This window comes from Lasioglossum baleicum, chromosome 18, assembly GCF_051020765.1.
Source record: "Lasioglossum baleicum chromosome 18, iyLasBale1, whole genome shotgun sequence".
In the NCBI taxonomy this organism is placed as follows: Eukaryota; Metazoa; Arthropoda; class Insecta; order Hymenoptera; family Halictidae; genus Lasioglossum; species Lasioglossum baleicum.
In genome coordinates this window covers 3,644,398-3,662,932 of record NC_134946.1, presented here as the reverse complement: position 1 = coordinate 3,662,932, position 18,535 = coordinate 3,644,398, and the positions used below count along the sequence as shown (strand labels likewise).

General features: G+C 39.8%; 2 protein-coding genes across 8 annotated transcripts in view; both read right to left on the bottom strand.

Moving 5' to 3' along the window:
• Positions 1-788, bottom strand: part of LOC143218036 (uncharacterized) — a 92,806-nt gene extending 92,018 nt beyond the window's left edge. Inside the window, exon 1 of the mRNA XM_076442924.1 lies at positions 49-788. The gene's annotated coding sequence lies outside the window, so the exon portion shown is untranslated. The remainder of the gene's footprint in view (positions 1-48) is intronic.
• A 157-nt stretch (positions 789-945) lies between these two features.
• Positions 946-18,524, bottom strand: Ack-like (activated Cdc42 kinase-like). 7 transcript variants are annotated; one of them, XM_076442941.1, is made up of 8 exons: positions 17,889-18,522; positions 14,835-14,927; positions 13,175-14,761; positions 12,620-12,859; positions 12,368-12,504; positions 11,599-11,829; positions 6,157-6,758; positions 946-5,876 (listed from the first exon to the last, which is right to left on the bottom strand). In XM_076442941.1, exons 1-8 carry the CDS (start codon positions 17,890-17,892, stop codon positions 4,949-4,951), a joined length of 3,822 nt encoding a protein of 1,273 aa, XP_076299056.1. In that variant the 5' UTR covers positions 17,893-18,522; the 3' UTR covers positions 946-4,948. The 7 variants fall into 7 exon arrangements, with proteins under 7 accessions (XP_076299056.1, XP_076299057.1, XP_076299058.1 ...); XM_076442942.1 differs by having other exon boundaries at positions 12,383-12,504; XM_076442943.1 differs by lacking the exon at positions 11,599-11,829.
• Positions 18,525-18,535: the final 11 nt, after the last annotated feature.

The following is an 18,535-nucleotide window of genomic DNA, read 5'->3' as shown; positions in this document are numbered from 1 at the left end:
TAATTAATGACACCGTCTTGAACAGGTGAAAATTTCGAATCAAATTACTAGTGATTAATAAGATTGATTTAGAGAAAGAACACAGCGATGTTGATCCGACCGTCGATTAAAGCAAACTGAACTGTCACGAGTAACGCGCACTGGCCTGGCGGTTACCTGGCCGTTCGCTGTTCCCGCGTAAAAAATTTGAGCGCACGTGAACAACATTCAACGCCAACCACAAACCCTTTGCTAAGATAAGGTTACGTTACAACGATTATACAAAAAATAATAAGAGAGAGTTTAATTAATGTACTTTAACAAAAGTAAATAACTTAAAATACTTTAGTAGATCGTTTTCAACTGCATTGATCAACACAACTGCACCCGTCAACAGACCGTGCAAACCAAAGTAAACTTTTGAACAATGGCAGGCTGGTACAGCGTACAGCGCAGACGCGCGCGGGAATTTTCGAACGGCATATTGTACGTCAATCAAAACTACAAATATTTTAGTATAATATTCGATGTACTGCATCGATCAATGTAATAAAATTGATCAAATTTTCGAGCTAAAATCTAAGAAATTCAGATTGTCAAAGGGAAACTCATTCGAATTATCTTTATTCCGAATAGGTGTTTCTGTGAACCACCTTCCACCAATTCTACAGAACAATTTCTTTTAATTCTTAGGAAGATACGTTCTTCAACGTTCTAATCGACATGAAAATTGGAAAGCATGACATACTTGTATATTAATTGTTGTTTTGCAGGATATAAACGGTTTTAAAAATACTAAAAAACTGCGAACAGAATAGACCATTTAGATAAAACAAAAATGCTGTTTCTACGAATCAGGAACGAACAAAAAAGACAAATGTTGCTTCTACTATCAGGATCTAAGAAAAAAAATTCTAAAGAAGAGAAAGGTGGGGACCTGACACGAATGATCGAACCCACGGTAGGTTTGTTGATTTATGAATGGTGTATATATTATCGTAAATACAGTCGATATAAAACATCTTCGTGTTTTCCGCGCATGATGATCATGTAGAGATGTATAAACGTGTTGCCTTATCAGTAGTAAAATCGCGTATAAAAAAAACGGGTTATAGGATGAACTTACACCTACTCCGTCAAGAGCAGTCGTGTTCCACCTGTTGCAGGTTCAAGCTTAATTTCGATTATTATTCCCGAGGTGGCGATCCTTGAAAGGAAACGTGCCCGTTGACACGTCGTCGAGTGCAATGAACTCGCGCAAAACGACCGTGCGCACTCATGTAAGATTCACCGAAAGCTCAGCTTCGTCAGGGGATTCCCCGTAAGGATATCCCATCGATTTTCCCCATTTCCCGAGAATTAAGTAAGTACTTTATCGTAAACTTATTGAGGTGTACACTCTTACACAGACTCGCTTACAACGAGATGATTCTAGTTAAGTTTCTTAGTGGTTCCTGCACAAAAATAGTTGATCTCTTTATACTGAACACTACTGTGTCTCTAAACCTCCCTCCCATCACGTATACGCTTTCATATACAGTACTATTTGAATTGGGAATCTATCCGAACTTAGCGTAAGCTCAAGATGTACCTGGTTACTTAAAAGCTCTAGTCATTTACATAATTTAGGCACTTAATAGTACTATACTGCTCCGAGCAACTAAACAACCTTTTACACAACTTCAACAACTCCAGTCTTAGTTCTAAGAATCATTCCTGATTAGAAAACATTTGGGTATAAACAACCATTGAATTGTTTCGAAGCGAATACGTGACAAGAAAGAAGGCGGATTCAGCATAAGAATATACATAACATGCATATTTTTATTCAGGAACCGAAAACCTTATTGTTCAATGTTATTACAAAAAAAGGGCTAAGTAACATTACTTAGGCGTTTCTCGTAAGCTCCTATTTGGCTTCGTTGAAGAATGCGAAAGTACAGTAAGGATCTCGCAAGTCTTAATAAATGAACATTACGTTTCTCTCACTTCATTCTTTTGTTTTCTTTTTCTTTCCCCCTTCCACTTTTTTTTAATAAAACGTTTACAAACATACTAGTGAGCAAATTTACTCATCGAATCCGCTTCAACTGGGGCGATCGTTCAAAGGAAGTATGTCGTAGAAAATGTCTCTGGTAAAAAAGGGGGTACATGGAAAAATATTTCTCAATCAAGTCTAAAAGCTCCACCCCAGTCGGAGCCCAGTTCGATTCCGGATATGTTTTTCGACGTTTGATGAATATTTTCTCGTACTCGATCCAGTATCCTAAAACTCAAGCAATCCGAAGGTGTGCTTAGAAATGTACCACAAGTATTAGAAAAATTGTTTACCTTCAGATTGCGTGAATTCTATCGTGCATTGATAATCGACGGTGCAAAAAAAAAAACAAAAAAGGTTTCATCTATCTGTGACATCTACTGGAAGATTACAATAGAAGTAGAAAATTAATAACAATTTAAACCTCCCCGGCCAAGGTCACCGTAATTCAGTTCGATCGCGACTAACATCAGTACATTACTTTCTTTCACGCATATTGGTCGAATCCTTTCAGTCATTATACCTCTTACAACTTAACAGATAACGCAAAAGCCCCTTGCCGAGCAGACCTGGATATTTCAATCAAATTAGTTAACATTCGTTTTGTCAAAACCGATTTTCCAATTATTTATCCGATAAAATAAATCCGTTTTCGTAATTGTTTCTGAACGTACAAGATTTGTACTGTACAAAACTATTCATTAACCGTTGCCAATGTTTTCATTATTGTCTTATTTCAGCTAATAAATTTGGATAAATGAATAATTCTTTAATAATTTACTCCTTATTTTTTGCTGTAGAATGAAATCGTTTTGTCTAATTTGTAAGTGTTATTTTAAAAGCACAAACAGCTACTTGAAATGCACATAGGTTTTAGGTCTGCTACGAAGGGCTGGTATAAAAATCAATCTTACTGAACATAGGGATTTTATACGCAATATTTGGTGCTTACTGTACCCTACTACCGGGTAAAATATAGACGTTCCACGCTACCAAAAATTGTTTACCTCCAAAAACGAAATACGTAACAAGCTGATATCTCTACCTCTTGTATTTGTGCTAGTCCTCAGCAATGATTACGCATACACGACACGCCTAAATCTACCACTTATCTATCGGATTAACTCACGGTTAATAGAGAGGAGTCTCTACTTGCAAACAAAAACTGTGTGTGTTTGTGTGTACGTGTGTGTGTGTGTATGTATTACATAGAATCAATACAATGTGAAACACTAAGCTGTAGTGCATAATGATACCCAAACAATAATACCGTGAGAATATTATCTTTGGAAACGAAATCTGCTTTTGTCAGCAAAACGTATTAGCATTTTCATTCTCTCTTCACTTTCAATAATCGGCGGAGGTCTGAACGCGCAGTATGATTTAGGAATTAGTCGACACACTTTGACGATTCACTACAAAAATGATTGTCTCCTTACAAAATACATGATTTCGTAAAAGTAATCATGAGCGGCAGTAAAACGAAACGCAAAATATAGAGAGTCTCTGATCACTGTATCACACGATACAAGGATTATTCGCTGCTTAGTCGTAGGCATTGTAATACTTTTCTCTTAACGCTTCGCCTAACTCAAGATGCAGAATATATATATATATATATATATATATATATATTTATATATACCACGATATCATCCGATTAGCAGTATATGTATTGTGCAAATTATTAACTGACCCTAAAATATAATGAGACATCTTCGTGATCACACAATTTCTATGGAATATTACTAGCCACAGATATAGACGTTGCAAGAGTATCAATACTATAATCTACAAATAATAATAACTAGATCCCACTATCAGGTCATTCATTTTCGAAATTAAATCTAGACTAAACTTCGCTAGTCTCTCCACTAGAAAAGTCAATTGAACAGAAAATTTCTTCTGTAAATGAGACTGCAACTTTTCTGTTTCGACTAACAATATTCCACAAATTTTCCAAGATATAAAGAAGAAAGGGCCATTCAGTTTGCAAACACGCAAAAGGACAAGAAAAATAATTTAATTCCTTTGCTAATGTTTAAATTGAACATATAAAACAAGCTATTGATCTACACAGGCTGGTCTGCAGGGAGCAGAACACATGATCTCCCTCGATGTTAACAACAGTCAGTCAATCATTGGCACTTTTCATAAGTGTGATCAAGTCATAAAAGACTGTGAAAAGTTCTAATAATCTATAGTTGCTTATTATATAATGGAATCAATATTATGGGCGAAACGACTATAGGAACTTCTTAAAATGCTTTAGGGGTTTTAAACATCAACGTTCTAGGGTAATAGATTTGTATTGATCCTTTCTGAGTATTGAAGTTATCATTTCCTAGCCTAGAAAACATACACGACAGTTTATGAGTTTATACATACTAAGAGTATCACCTAACGACCCTCTGAACGAAGTTCCAAAAACATAACCCTTTGCACTCATAAAACCAACTGCACTGCCCACGCTGTAGTCAACTACCAACGCATAGTCTAATTCTTTAAGAGTGCAAGAGGGTGACATTCTTTTCGCCCACAATACGTTTTGACCAAACCACAAGTGTTCTGTCCCCGTACCAGCCTGCAGCCTATATCGTTGGTAGGAGAAGCTCAATCGCGCTAAATTGGAGTGCCTATCTCATCGTTAGGCAGTAGAAATAATACGCGTCCGAATACTATTCTCGTTCTAATAACTCTAAAATAATAAATAAACGTCGCTTTAATTGATCTAGCTTTCTACACACGGGACAAACGAGAATGGTAAAAAAAAATATAGAACAAGTAGAAGAAGAAGAAAAGGATAGGGCATCCTGAAAAAATACTATTTACCCCCCGAGAACAAGTCGAGTCTAGGTGACTACCATCCTCTGTGAACCGACACGCTCCAAGATGGGTTCCTAAACTGGTGCCAGGCTGTTATCCAACACACTAAACTGCTGCAGTGTCGTCCGTGTTGCGTAACAATGCAGCTGCTTTGACGACGTCTCCGCCACACTGATTCAGCATCACCTTGCAATCTTCCAGACCGACGAAGTTGTTCTCTTTCTTCAGCAAGGCTTGAAGTCGCTCCAGTTTGATGGCCGCCAGAACGTCCCAGTCGGTGACGTTCAATGCTGCGATGCAGGACTCTGGCGTGGACTGTTCGTGCAAGACCTTCATCATGATCCTAACTTCGTCCGACTGCTCCCCATTTCGAGGTCCACGCGTCCTCCTCGCATTAGGCCCATCGCAGGCGAACTCCAACAGATCCTCGCAGCTGACATGATCCGACTGACGAGACAGATCACTGGTGCGGCCTGGTACCTTCTCGCTGGACAGCCTGTTGTACGCTTTGGACGAAGAATGAAAACTGTCGGTTTGCTCAACCGTGGAAGACTCTTTAGTCTGCATGCCTTCGGACTGCTGTTTACCCTTCTGCGAGGTATTCTCTGAATACTCTCCATAATCGAAGTGCATCATATAGTTGGCGGGCCTCTGGACCAAGATGGTCCTACTTGTCTGGAGCTTGCTCGAGGCAACCGAATCCTCGGACTTGTTCGACCCTGTCGGAGTGGAGTTTCTACTAGTCTCGCCAGTCTCGTTTTCTTGGACACACTTAGAGGTCGAACTTCGCATAGAAGACTTGGACTCCACGCTGATCTTCCTTTGTAGACGCTCCGTCGACGAGTTCGTCGACTGCACGTCGCTCTCCTGCATGTTCTGACGGTATTCCGGGGTGTCGCAGTCTATCAGATTGTCGGAGAACTCGAGCAGGTCCTCGGAGATCACGCTGAACCGGTGGAGTCTGTTCTCATCAACTGGCAGGGAGTCCAACGCAGCCAGCTCGGAGTCTATGCGTTGCTCGAACTCTTCAGGACTATGAGTCAAAATGAAAGCACATCAGATACATAGAGTGTTTGTCGTTGTGCCATTAAGCTAACTTGTTAAATCATGAATGAATGAATTATTTGATTTTAATTTAATCTGTTCAAAATTTGATATTGACCCTCAAACTTTATTTTTATTAGAATATTCTTTTAGTGCTCAAGTTTTACTGCTTATCTAAAGTACATTAACAGGGACGGGCTCACTAATCCATAGGGTATCCTACTAATTTGTAGCAGGTTACTTCAAGGTGTTACTTTAACGTTTCTGACCTGTTAGCTGAAGTCTCAGACGAGTATCCCTCCTGCAGTGAAGTGCTGACTACCGAAGAGCTTGCGCTCTGCAGACTCCCATCAACTTGGTCTTCGATAGGCGGGGTGGTCACTGCCATTTTAGCCAGGGTCCTGGTAACTCCGCCTCCAGGGATGATCAATGGATGTTTGCGCTGGTGTCTGGGCAGACTAGACTTCGGTTGCAGGGTCTTTGACCTGTCTCTGGGCGGCAACGGTATCGGATTCTCGTCCACGTTGTTCTGGTTCTGGTTGTTCTCTATCTCCAGGGCGGAATGGTGTCTTTCCAGATGACGTGTTTGTGGCAATGGTGGTGGAGCGTGTGGTAGAGGCGGTGCTCTGATCTTGGGCAAGGTCTTCGAGCCGCTGTGATACGCATCAAAGTGGAAGGTGTCTCTGGACAGGTCCTCCTGGTGAGAGCCAGTGTGGGCCAGGGTGGCGTGTTTGTTCCCACGGATTCGCGGTCTGACTATTGGCACACCGGAACGCAGCATCCGCAACGGATTCGTATCCGGTGCGGTGTCTATGCTCGGCGTTTCCACTAGACTGTTGTACACTTCCTTAGCCTCGTCCGACAACGTAGCCTAAACAAGTCGTGGGAGGGGATAGATTCGGGAAAGAAGAAAACAGAAATTAAAAAAAGAAAATAATAAACGAGGAGAGAGAGAGAGAGAGAGAGAGAGAGAGAGAGAGAGACTATGGCATGAAAAAAGAAACGTCAGTGTGTACATGGATCTTAGCTCCTCTCTTACAAGAACACCAGATACAAGTGGAGGCAATGTTTGGTCACACACTCTCTCAAGTACTGAAGTGCAAAGGTGTACGTGGGGATTATGTGAATCGTGTTGGGTTGGAGACGATATAGGCTACTCCAAAATGAGGTGGATGCAGAAGTGGATGGAGCGTATCGAGCACATCATAGGGTAGAAAGTCTGTATTACGCTTGGAAATGAAAGAGGTATTCACCATGTAGGTCCGGTTACACACTCCAAGGGTTCCCATTCCAATGTCCCCCCCAGCCCCCAAGTACAAATAGTATAAACGTGTAAATGCATCCAAACATATTAACCGCTAGATGTTATTTAATAATTAATGTAACATGCAAGCATGCTAAGCGTATGTGGGGTGAACTGTCTCTGCACAGTTCCTTGGTTTAAGTACACTGAGTATTGTCCAGAGTTGGGTATTGTTTCATATTATTGTTATAATTCATGACTCCCAAGCGACTCTTTCAGAATTCTGTCATTCATCGTCCCAGCCATACATAACTGTTGAGCAATATTCGTACGAGTTACCATTCATGATTCTAAGAAACATTGTAACTGCTTCAATATTAACACTAAAAACTACTTTCTATGGCATAAAAAATCTGGTTATTTAGTTTTATCAAGGACACTCTACGGTATAAATGAAAAGCTCTTTGCGAATGAAGTGTTCAAACAAAATCGAATGTCTACGAAGAAGCTAAACAGAATTTCTTGTAAAATATATTCGTCCACCTTCGTTACAAATATTAAATATTGCCCAACTCTGGTGCCATCCTATGCAGGGTGTTCGCGTTATAACTTTACAGCGTTTTTCTTGGAAATAGTAAATATTAGAAAAAAATTAGAGGAAAAAGTAATACCATTTTTTTGCAAGCAGTGTAATGGCATATGTAATTTTTTTGCGTTTACACTATTTTTCTAGAAACGAAGGTAATTTTCAATTTTCAAAAGGAAGCCATACAGGGTGTCCCAAACGTATACGAATGAGTTTGTCTCGACATACGCGTTCATACGACATAAAAAAAATATACAGCATTCCATTAAAAAAATTGAAAGTCACCTTCTGACTTCTGACTTCTGACCTCTGACCTCATTTCTAAAAAATATAGCGCAAACACCAAAAATTACATACGCCATTACGTTACTTGCAAAAAATAGTATCACTTTTCCATCTTTTATTTTTTTTCCAATATTTATTTCCAAGAAAATTGCTGCCCAGTAATAGCACGAACACCCTGTACATATATTCCTATCAAGAACTCGACATCTCGACAACGACACGTTACAGTTCCAGATCTCAGGTTCGACCAAAAAAATTACAAAACTCGGAACGATTTGAACTCTATGGAGCAGGGGAGGGTGGGAAAGTCAGTATGTCGTTTGTGAACTCTGGATATTCTGAACTGGTATCGGAATCAAGGTCAGAGTTGCTGGTGAACGTTAAACTAGAACTTGGAGCACTTTCCGGCCAAGAAAGCAGATTGTTTCCGGAGAAGAAAGGCGGTGAGAGTGAGTTCAAGAAACTGGTCGACGGCGGAGGCGATTTTCCACAAAGTTCGATCGACGAAAATCCCCTGGCTGTTTCCGGATGCAGAAAGTGACTTTTGTTCTTGAAATTCAACCGTAGATTGTGTGGGAGCTTCTTGTGGCGTCGTTTGTAACGCAAACGACTTCTTATGTCCGTTTCCGAATGCGATATCGAATCTGAGTCTTCGCTGGAGTCGTTCGTTGGATGAAACGACCTTCTTATGTTCTTAAGGGGTGGCTTTCTATTCTCGGAAAGAGATGACGTTCTCTGCCTGTATATATTGACCGGCGTTGACAGTTTCTCTAATAGAACGTCAGTCTTGGGTACCTCTTTCCTCGAGTTGTCGTTCTGATACAATTTCGGTGGCTCCAAAATTTGCTGATGTATAGTAGGACTCGACGGAGGGTTTACTTTTTGCGTCACGTTCATCTTCGAGTTGCTCTGGGACTGACACTGCAATGGAATGTTTAAATCTAAATGTTTAGGCTTCTGGATAGGGATGTTCAAGCTCCTAAGCGGCGTCTGACTTTGTCCAGAGTGGTCCAAGTTCCTAATATTGGTTACCAACGACTTGGAAGGGGTGGTTTCTATGTTCCTAGTATTTTGAGCGATGTTCTTGCCCAGCTGAATCATGTTCTGTGTTAATTTACCTAATCCCAGGTTCAGTCCTTGACCCTTCTTAGAGTCCAGATAATTTTTTACGCTTTCCAGACCGGACACTTCACGCTGGTACTTCTCAGCTAGTAGTTTGCTACTCAGCTCCACCTGATTGTTTGCCTCCGCGTCGCTTTTTCTCCTGAGTCTTTGAAAATTGACTCTCAAACTCTCCGAGCTACTGTAAAGAGGGGATTCCTTTTTCTCTGATTCCGCGATGAACAGTGGATTGTTCGAAATAACGAAAGGAAAGCCATCGTGGCCATTCTGGTTCTGCTCGATCTTGCGAAAACTCTGTATGTTGATCCTCACAGCCTCCATGTTTCCCCTAGGACTATCCAATCCCCCTCCACTCTTCAAATTCGTCTTTATGCTGTCTGTCGAGCCGTAGATAACACTTTTGGTGTCCTGATTTGTACTTCGAGGGACATAGGGTACTTTACCACCTCTTACTTTTGGAATCTCGATTTTCTTCGGGAATTCTGGTATATTCATCTTCGACGAGTCGCTGAACGAGCTGGAAATCTTCGGTCTCGTTCCGATGTCAAGATTACCTACCTTGGTCGACTCAAATTTGACTGGTTTAGAGCGAGAGAAGTCGATGAAATTCGAAGGCGTGTCTTTCACCAGATCGAAGCTGGTTGTTTCGTCGTACTTTGAATCAAAATTCGTCACGTTGTCTTTGACAGGCTGATCGCAGTTGCTGAATTTGCTCTGCATCTGTTGAACAGGCTTGTTCGATACTACACCTTGCTCTTGAATGTTCGAGTAACAGGCAGACCTGCCCGGTTGCTCCAAATTATTTATCTTGTCATACTTGTCTAACCTCTCATCGCCGAAGTATGGCACTTTCTCGCTGGTACAGCTCAGACTACCATCGTCCTCGAAGTACTTAGGTTGCTCGAAGTAGCGCTCCACGTAGCTGGTGGACACTCTCTTCGAATCACGAGGGAAATCAAAGTTGGAGTTCTCTACGCCCGAGGCTACCTTTCCGTTTTGTGGGAAAACGTTCAATTTCCCCTCTGTGTCAGTGGCATTCTCGCAGAAATTGCTTCTCTTATTACCGTTCTCGAGAAACTCAGTCGACTTTACCAGATTCTGCTTGAGAGCAGCGTTGTCGAGAATGTGCGCGTCAAGCTCTATGTCCATGTACGACGTCCAAGCACTGGGTTTCGTGAGAAGCTCACGAGACTTAGCGAAACAAAACTCAGCGGACGCTTTGTCCCACAGAGGCAGTTTTAGGGTGGATGGTGCGCCAAGCGACTCTATGCTGGAGACAGTGGACGACAATGATTGCAAACTTGAGCACAACCACTTGATTGTTCCACATTGACGAACCGTTGACATGCAGTTTTGTTTAAGGGGATCGAGAGAAAATAACAAAAAGTTGTGATGAAATATCATGCAGAATGTAGGAATGTCACGCATTTCAAAAGAACAAAGCCACCACGTGAAAAAACAGGTTTTTTCCCAAGGTTCCAGTCAATGATCACACATTAATCATATACGAAGAAGAAAAACAAAGAAATATTCTCAACATGGCGATGCAACGATCAACAAAACATGAAGGTAACAAAAATCGAAGAATCGAGAAACAAACAAAACGTAAACAGACAGGACAGGATTAGAGGAAAGTCAAGATTAGTCTTATTCGTAAATTAATAAGCATTGTATCAACTTAAGATACGAACAAATGGCTTAGATCGGATTATTAAGAACAGACACAAGACTGCGATATATACCTACTCTTCAGTGTGGCAGCAGGAATTAACTCTGTTCCATAACAGTTTCGACGAAATCGATTTGAATGTATCAAATTCAAATGTATTTGTACAGTGAATCGATAGATTTAATTATCCTCAAATACTTTATAATATTCTCGCCTTTATGTATTAGTTTTATGAAAATTAATTTAATTCGAACCACTCCATACCAAATCGACTACATTTTGCCGTCGGTGTCAAACATTTTGTTCAAAATGAAATGCAATGTAGTAGAGGTAAAAATTAGGATAGGTTTAAAGTAGACGCCCCTATTTCGCATGTAATAAACGAATCCAGATCTTAATCCGCGTAATATTTACATTACACGTGTATTTTAATACACGCTGATATAGCGTTGAACAGTGAAACGTGAACTCTCTCTTATCGTCTCGCTTCTAACATCAATAGTCAAAAAGAATCCGTTCGAAAAATAAAAACGTTTACCGGACTCGGACGTTAATAACATGTAGTTACGTATAATTACATGTGTATTAAGAACACGGATACTTAATACACGATTCACGGATTCCGTGTACACGTTCAAAAATCGGAGCAAACTGCTGAACATCGACAGCAAAAAAACGATCGATTCGGTGGTGGAATGACCGATTAAGTATATTGTAGTGCAATGTTAGATTGTGTTTTGTTAGTTTGCGTATATTTTAGTGTTCTAAAAAACGTTTAGTGATTAAACAAAAACTGTTTAATGTACCTGTATGTCAGGTATACTGGCTGCTTCTTCTGAAAAGTGTCGTCTGTCTGGTTTGGGACTGTGTTGATGTGGCAACTTAAAAGAGAACTTTCTGCGTCTTGAAGGACTGGCGGGTGTTCGGGGAGACTCCGGTGGATGTTCAAGATCTGTCATGGAACGTGCTGTCAATTCCTGTGCCATAGCAATGGCTGAGTAGAGAGTTTTCTGATCGGCGGCTGAGATAGGCTTCACCTAAATATAAGAGAAACGTTTACCATCTCTGACTAGTGGACGATAGAAACAAAAATTTCTGCTTTTAGCGAGTTCATCGCCTGCGTATTCATTTTATTGTACAGAAAATGTACTGTATCTATCTTTCATGACAATTCTTTGCTAATTCTGTTCTTGATCACTAACAATTTCGGGTTCTATGCTTTCCCATGCACATGATACATACATATGCACACAGAGCGAAGCATTTAAAACAGATCACCTAAATATCTTTGCTTGAACAACCTTGAATGACCTTCCCTATTAGAATATAGATAAAAAACATATTATTCCATTTTAAAAAATTAGGATCAACCTGTACGCCTCGTAAATAACAAGCAAGATATTCAGATAATCTGTTTTATATACTCCACCCTATGTATATGTATATATGAATATATATATGTATATGTAATACGTAGAAACAAATGATACATAGCAGCAAACAATGAATAAAAAATGAATTACAACCGATAACACATAAAAGCATAATTATAAATAAGAAAAAAAATTACTGTACATTTATTGGACTCACGGTGGCTTGTTTTTTCTTGTTGCATTGCTTCGCTTGAATCTCTCTCAGTTCATTCCTCGCATTACTCGATTCATGTTCGGTAGATAGAGGATGAACTGGAGGTGGTGGTGGTGGAGAGGAACCTACAAACAAATACGAGTGTATAGAAATAGTTTCTTCAAATTAGAAACTTCAATTGGAACGCCCTGTACATCGCAAAAATTAATACAACGTTCACCCCAAATCCACGAAATTTACCTAATGATCTGAACATTTGATCCATTTCAGCCAACAGACTGGGGCCAAAATCGAAATTCAATGTTTTGTCAAACCGAAGAGGACTGTCTTGGTTCTCCTCGTCGCTGATCTCATGGTATTCGTGGTCTGCCCCCAAAACGTCTGTGCTGTTAGTCATATTCGTAGAAATAGACTGCTTACTGGAATTAGGTATTGACCCCAAATGGCACATCTCCGAGCTCGTGTCCGACCATAAACTCTCTACCAAAGAACACACGATGTTATTATTAGGTTGTTGCATACGAAATGTCCGATTTTCGAATACAAATCTTATGAATAGACATCAGATTTTTATGTAAAATAAAATTTCTTTGCTTAATAGTTTTAATAAATGAAAAATAATGTAAAAATATTCTTAAATTGCTATGTCTTTACTACATATATTTGTGTATTTTGAGTGTGTTTCGTAAATGAAGTTATGTTTGTACAACTTTACTGTTTAAAATCCGACATTTCATATGCAAAAACCTAATAACAATTTACACTGGCCATTCGATAAGTAGATAAAACGCATACCATGCTTGTTTTGAATATCCTGCTGCATGTTCCTGTTATCCCTCATTAACTGTCTGTTGTCCTCTACGTTTCTCGCATCTTGGTTAACAATTTGACTAGAATTATCCGTGATGTCTTCTTGGGGTTTGTACGGGGATACCACCTGCCTAGGTAAATGAGGATTTTTACCACCAAGGAAGCCGATATCGCCAAAGTAAGCTCCGTCAAGTCCAACATGACCGGTGTGCTTAAGATCGCCTTGCGGAGAAGATATCATATCTGTACGAATCTTTCTTCGTTGAGACGAAAACGCGTTTTTGCCATCGCCACGAGTAAACTCTCCAGGTTTGTTACTCGGCAAATTAGACCCGAGGTAAGCTATTGTGTGTGCAGGGTTGAAGAAACCGGTTTTTCCATTATTTAGAACGCCTTTCCACAACGTGTTGCTGCTTCCCTTATCTAACACAGTGATAACATCGCCTTGTCTGTAAACGAGCTGACCCGACTCCGTACTATCTTGAACTGCCTGAACTTGTTCTGGCTTCAGATCAGGCAATAGATTAATTAATTCTGAGAACTTGGGACGCTTGGTCGGTTCGTGCTGCCAACACTGTTGCATCAGTGAAAAATATTCTTTCGGACAACACTCTGGCTGCTCAAGTCTTTGAAAGTTTGGTTCGTCTATTGCTTCCAAGATCTGATGGCCCGTCAACGCTGCCCACGGTTGAAAACCATAGCTGAACATTTCCCACAAAGTCACTCCGTAGGCCCACACGTCGCTCGCAGAAGTGAATTTTAAGTAAGATATGCATTCCGGAGCACACCAGGCTATCGGTAGTTTTAAATTTACATTGAAGTTCGTTTGGTAATAGTCTTTTCCAACTCCCAGAGCACGGGACAATCCGAAATCAGATATTTTTACTTTGTTCTTGGAAAATACCAAGATGTTCCTAGCAGCAAGATCACGATGTATCAATCTTTTAGCTTCTAGATATTGCATACCATCCGCAATCTGCACTGCGAAGTCGCAAAGAGACAGAACTGGAAAACTAGGACGTAAGCTTGGCTCCTTCAAACATTCCAGCAACGATCTCAAAGGTGCCAGTTCAGTCACAAGCATCAGCGAATTTGTATCCAAAACTACGCCGTACAATCTCACAATATGTTCGTGATCGATTGCATGCATTATGGCTGCTTCTTTTAAAAATTCTATAGGATTATTCTGCATTCTCTCTCGCGACAAACATTTAATTGCTACTTGTATCCTTTCCCCATCGTTTGTCCAAACACCTTGCTGCACGACTCCGAACTCTCCTGTTCCCAGTTCTTTATTTACAATAATCGCATCGGCTGGTATCATATGCTTGTTAGGAACACGAATCGGCGGTCTATCCTGCCTCTCCTCCGGCAACATGGTCAGAGCGCCTGAAGTTTGTTCCTCGCGTTTTGGCAGGAGCATCTTTTTGAATTTGGAGAGGTAATTTTGGGGGAAGTGTTTCTGAAAGTATTTCTTTAAACGACGCATCTCTGGTTTACTCATTCCAATGGCGTTTAAGTCTTCTTCCGTTACATATTTTAGTTGAGCAGTTGTTTGTACTTTCAAGTCCCCTGTGAAGACAGAAAGAGACACTGTGAATAACCATTCTCAGAGGGAAAAGGAGGAAATAAAAGAATGTGTTACCTCGAATTCCAGGATAATACTGTTGCAACTCTGCTTCCATAAGGAACTCGTACAAGCCAGGTCCAGTGTTGCGGGACATTCCTCCTTGTGTGTCTTGGAACACAAACGATTACAGATAAATACCATGGAGCACAGGATACGAGATTATCATAATGCATCACTGTACACGAACAATCTAGCCGCACATGACAGTGAGAACGTCAAAGGGTTTCGTTACATAAATGTTATATAAATTGTTCGCCGGCCGTATATTATCGAGACATTCGCGCGGAGCGTTATCAAGCGGCCAGCAGGCGTCGAAAGGAAACGCGGAAGGAAAAACACTTCCTGCATCGATTCACGCGTAAAAAGCGTCGGCGACGAATTTCCCACTGATAAACGCACTCGTTCGAACAACACAACCGGCCGAGTTTCGCTTTACTCCGTGAAATTCCGCGCGGCGAGAGTTTCTTGACCGTCGGGAATACAAAGATTCTCGGTTTCTATTTACGGTCGTTATTCGGAGCCGATAATATGCCTGTGTCAAACGATCGAATGCTCATTATCTGTAAAGGATCGCGCGAGCATTGGGCGGCGGGGACGAGTTTTTTTCACGACGAAGAAAACTAGACGCTTCTATATGTGGAAGGAAAGCACGAAACGCACGACCAAAGGGAAAATAGAAAATAATAGTGGCGGGAGCGGGAGTGGGGACACGAAATTCCTGGCACGCGACGCTGGTGTGTGCACCGGGTCCATGATTCGCAGTGAAATGTAAATAGGTTACTAAGATAAATGTCTCGATTAATGTACTAACTATTAGCACTTTATTCTTTACATTGAAATGTGAAATTTTTATGTTTTCATCAAATGTTAAAAGTATCGAATTCGATTCGTGTGAATATTCAAAGTATCATTCATACGGTTTCGCTGATGTATATCATAATTAGACAGCGAATCTTTATGCAAAATAAAAATGTTCTACGTGAATTGCAACAACCTGGAGAGAAATAGACATTTATCTTCTTTCTTAGTATGTTTGATATACGTTGTAAATAATATAACAGTACTATGTATTAAATTCTTCTACATAGTGTTTTCACTGTCTTAAATTACCCCTACTCATTTTTGTTATAAATGCATAAAATCCGTAAAACCCACAAACTTAATAAATCTTTTCGCGCGTTTCTTGTTATCAGTATTAGAAACAGCCCAATTTTCTTGTATTAATGTAAAGGAAATATATTCAAACAAATTCGAAAATAATTGTAAATTTACTATGTATTTATAAACTATGTTGCCTCGAATTTGATAAGAATTATGGGTGTCAATAATCGGTGATCGGTACTCGTACGTCGTACGAGTTTCTATTATTGACACAAGATGTCATGTCAATATTTCATCTTGCGTGTGTTTGTCAGTTTGCATCATAACCTCAATAAATTTAGTAAGGAATATAAACGGCATAAAAATGATTCGCAACAGCAATTAGAGAATGTTTTAACAGCTATTACAATAAACACTGTTGCAAATCATTTTGTTTCGCTATTTATTATTTTATAAACGTTCTTTTCCGATGCAATCACTAATTGGGACATTAAATACACTGCATCAGACGATCAATGATCCGGTCCGAATAGGTCACAATTTGAGACGAAGAGAGAATTAAAGGTCAAAAATCGGGGTACATGTGCACCCTACAATACATTTATTATTAATAATTATATTCGAACAATTTCATATTGAAATTACAGAAAACAACCATCAATATGATTAGCTATTCATCAATAGAGCTACTCGTTAGTAGCTACAATAAATACTTTTCACATCACTAATTGGGACATTTACTTTATAAGAAGCTGTGATCCATGAACACATTAATAATACTTTGAAATTAATCACTTGATGCAAGGAACAGAAAGCATCATTGCGCTTGCATTAAAATGCAATCAAAAACTCAATAGTTTTTATAATAAAAAAACTGCTTGATATAGATAAATGCATATATGTAATCAAAATAGAGTGAGCATGATGTCCAATGTACAACAAGAATCTATTTAGAATAATAATGCAAAAGAAACCCATTGAAATCAATGGATCATAACTTCATGACTAGACTACGGATCTTTATGCAATTATGGCTTTGGAGAATTTTCAAAAAATGCTAGGATATAAAATATGACAGAATTTAGTACGATTTTAATTTATTTCAGATCTAAAAAGGAACGATCATGGAAAATAAGATTCTATTGTATTCTGCTTTCTTAAGATTCATCTCCAAAAATTGAAAATTGCATAAACATTCGCAGTCTAGTCATGACCACGATGACATTACATTGATAGTGTACATTTCTTATCAACATCGAAGTTAGACTATATTGATTAAATATACTCTTAAGTACACTATGATTAAATAGACTCTTTTATATTTTTTTACTGCAGAATTGCCTTTTGTATCAGAGTATCTGTGGATATCAAAAACATTCGATAATTTTTCAAAGAAACAAGCAAACTTCGTATCCTTTATCATTTCTGTTGCATTCTACTACGAGAAAAATTCCATGAAAATAGCACACCGGGTGTTGATTTTTATTAAATTCGTATCTCGCGAAACGAGATGGAAGATGATTCCTCCAGCCCAACTATCAACCCATCCTGTATACCGTTCTTATTCGTCATCGATCATTCGGTGAAAATTTCGCCAGTGTCTGGCATCATCGGTGGTCATTGAACGAAAGAAAAAGAGAGGGTCGCGTGAATCCGTACCAAGACACGCCCCGCGAGCTTCAAACATATTATTCACAACTGTATAACAGATTTTTGCAAATTCAGATCATTCTACATTATTTCTGTACGAATCCTAGAGAAACGGATTAATTTTTTAATCTTCGTTAAAAATGTCTATGATAAACAAAAATTGAATCTTCGTACGTCTACCGAAGTGGTATGCGTGTATTTAATGATAAAATTGAAAGAGAATTTTCGGTTTTTCCTGTAGGTCGTGTGTTCTGTAAATGCATAAAATCTACGGGGTCTATCTATAAGCGTTTTTCAAGCTTGCTGGTTGCCGCTCACCCATTCTACGATGACGCAGCACGGTAGAACAGGAGATCCTCTCCTGGTCATGTGGCGCGAGCGTCTGTCACTTTAAACAGCCGATCGCAGCGGCGATTGTTAAATCACGGGACACCTCAATTCCCACTATTTCCCACAGAGCTTGTTTTCCTCTCTGCCACACGAGTCTCGGCCGGAGTCTACTCGTGTTAGCATCTTTCTGGATCCTTGAAAACGCTTCCACCACCTCGAGAGAACGATTTTCGTTACGGACGAGCGAGCTGTGTACGCGTTTAAACGAACGGCTTGATACTCAGCGATTTAGCGTATGAAAATTGAGATTCGTGCTGCTCATCGCATCGAGATCTCATCGCGAATCGTTCGATTTGTTTGCGAGCTGTTTCGTGGACTGACCACGCTTCGGAAACTCTTCGCTAGAGGGCGACGATTTTCGAATTTTCTCTGATAACGGGCTCTTGATCGGTCACTTTGCTGTAGAACATGCAGAACGTGAGAAAGAAAACACTGACATTAAAAACTATTGTTCACCGCACTATGACAACGAGACTCGCGAACCATCGCGAACTGAAATTGACTGAAATGCACTGAAATGGGAGTATGGGAGTCGTCATTGGGAGTTCTCCCCACTCCCCAGTTCTCCCTCAAGA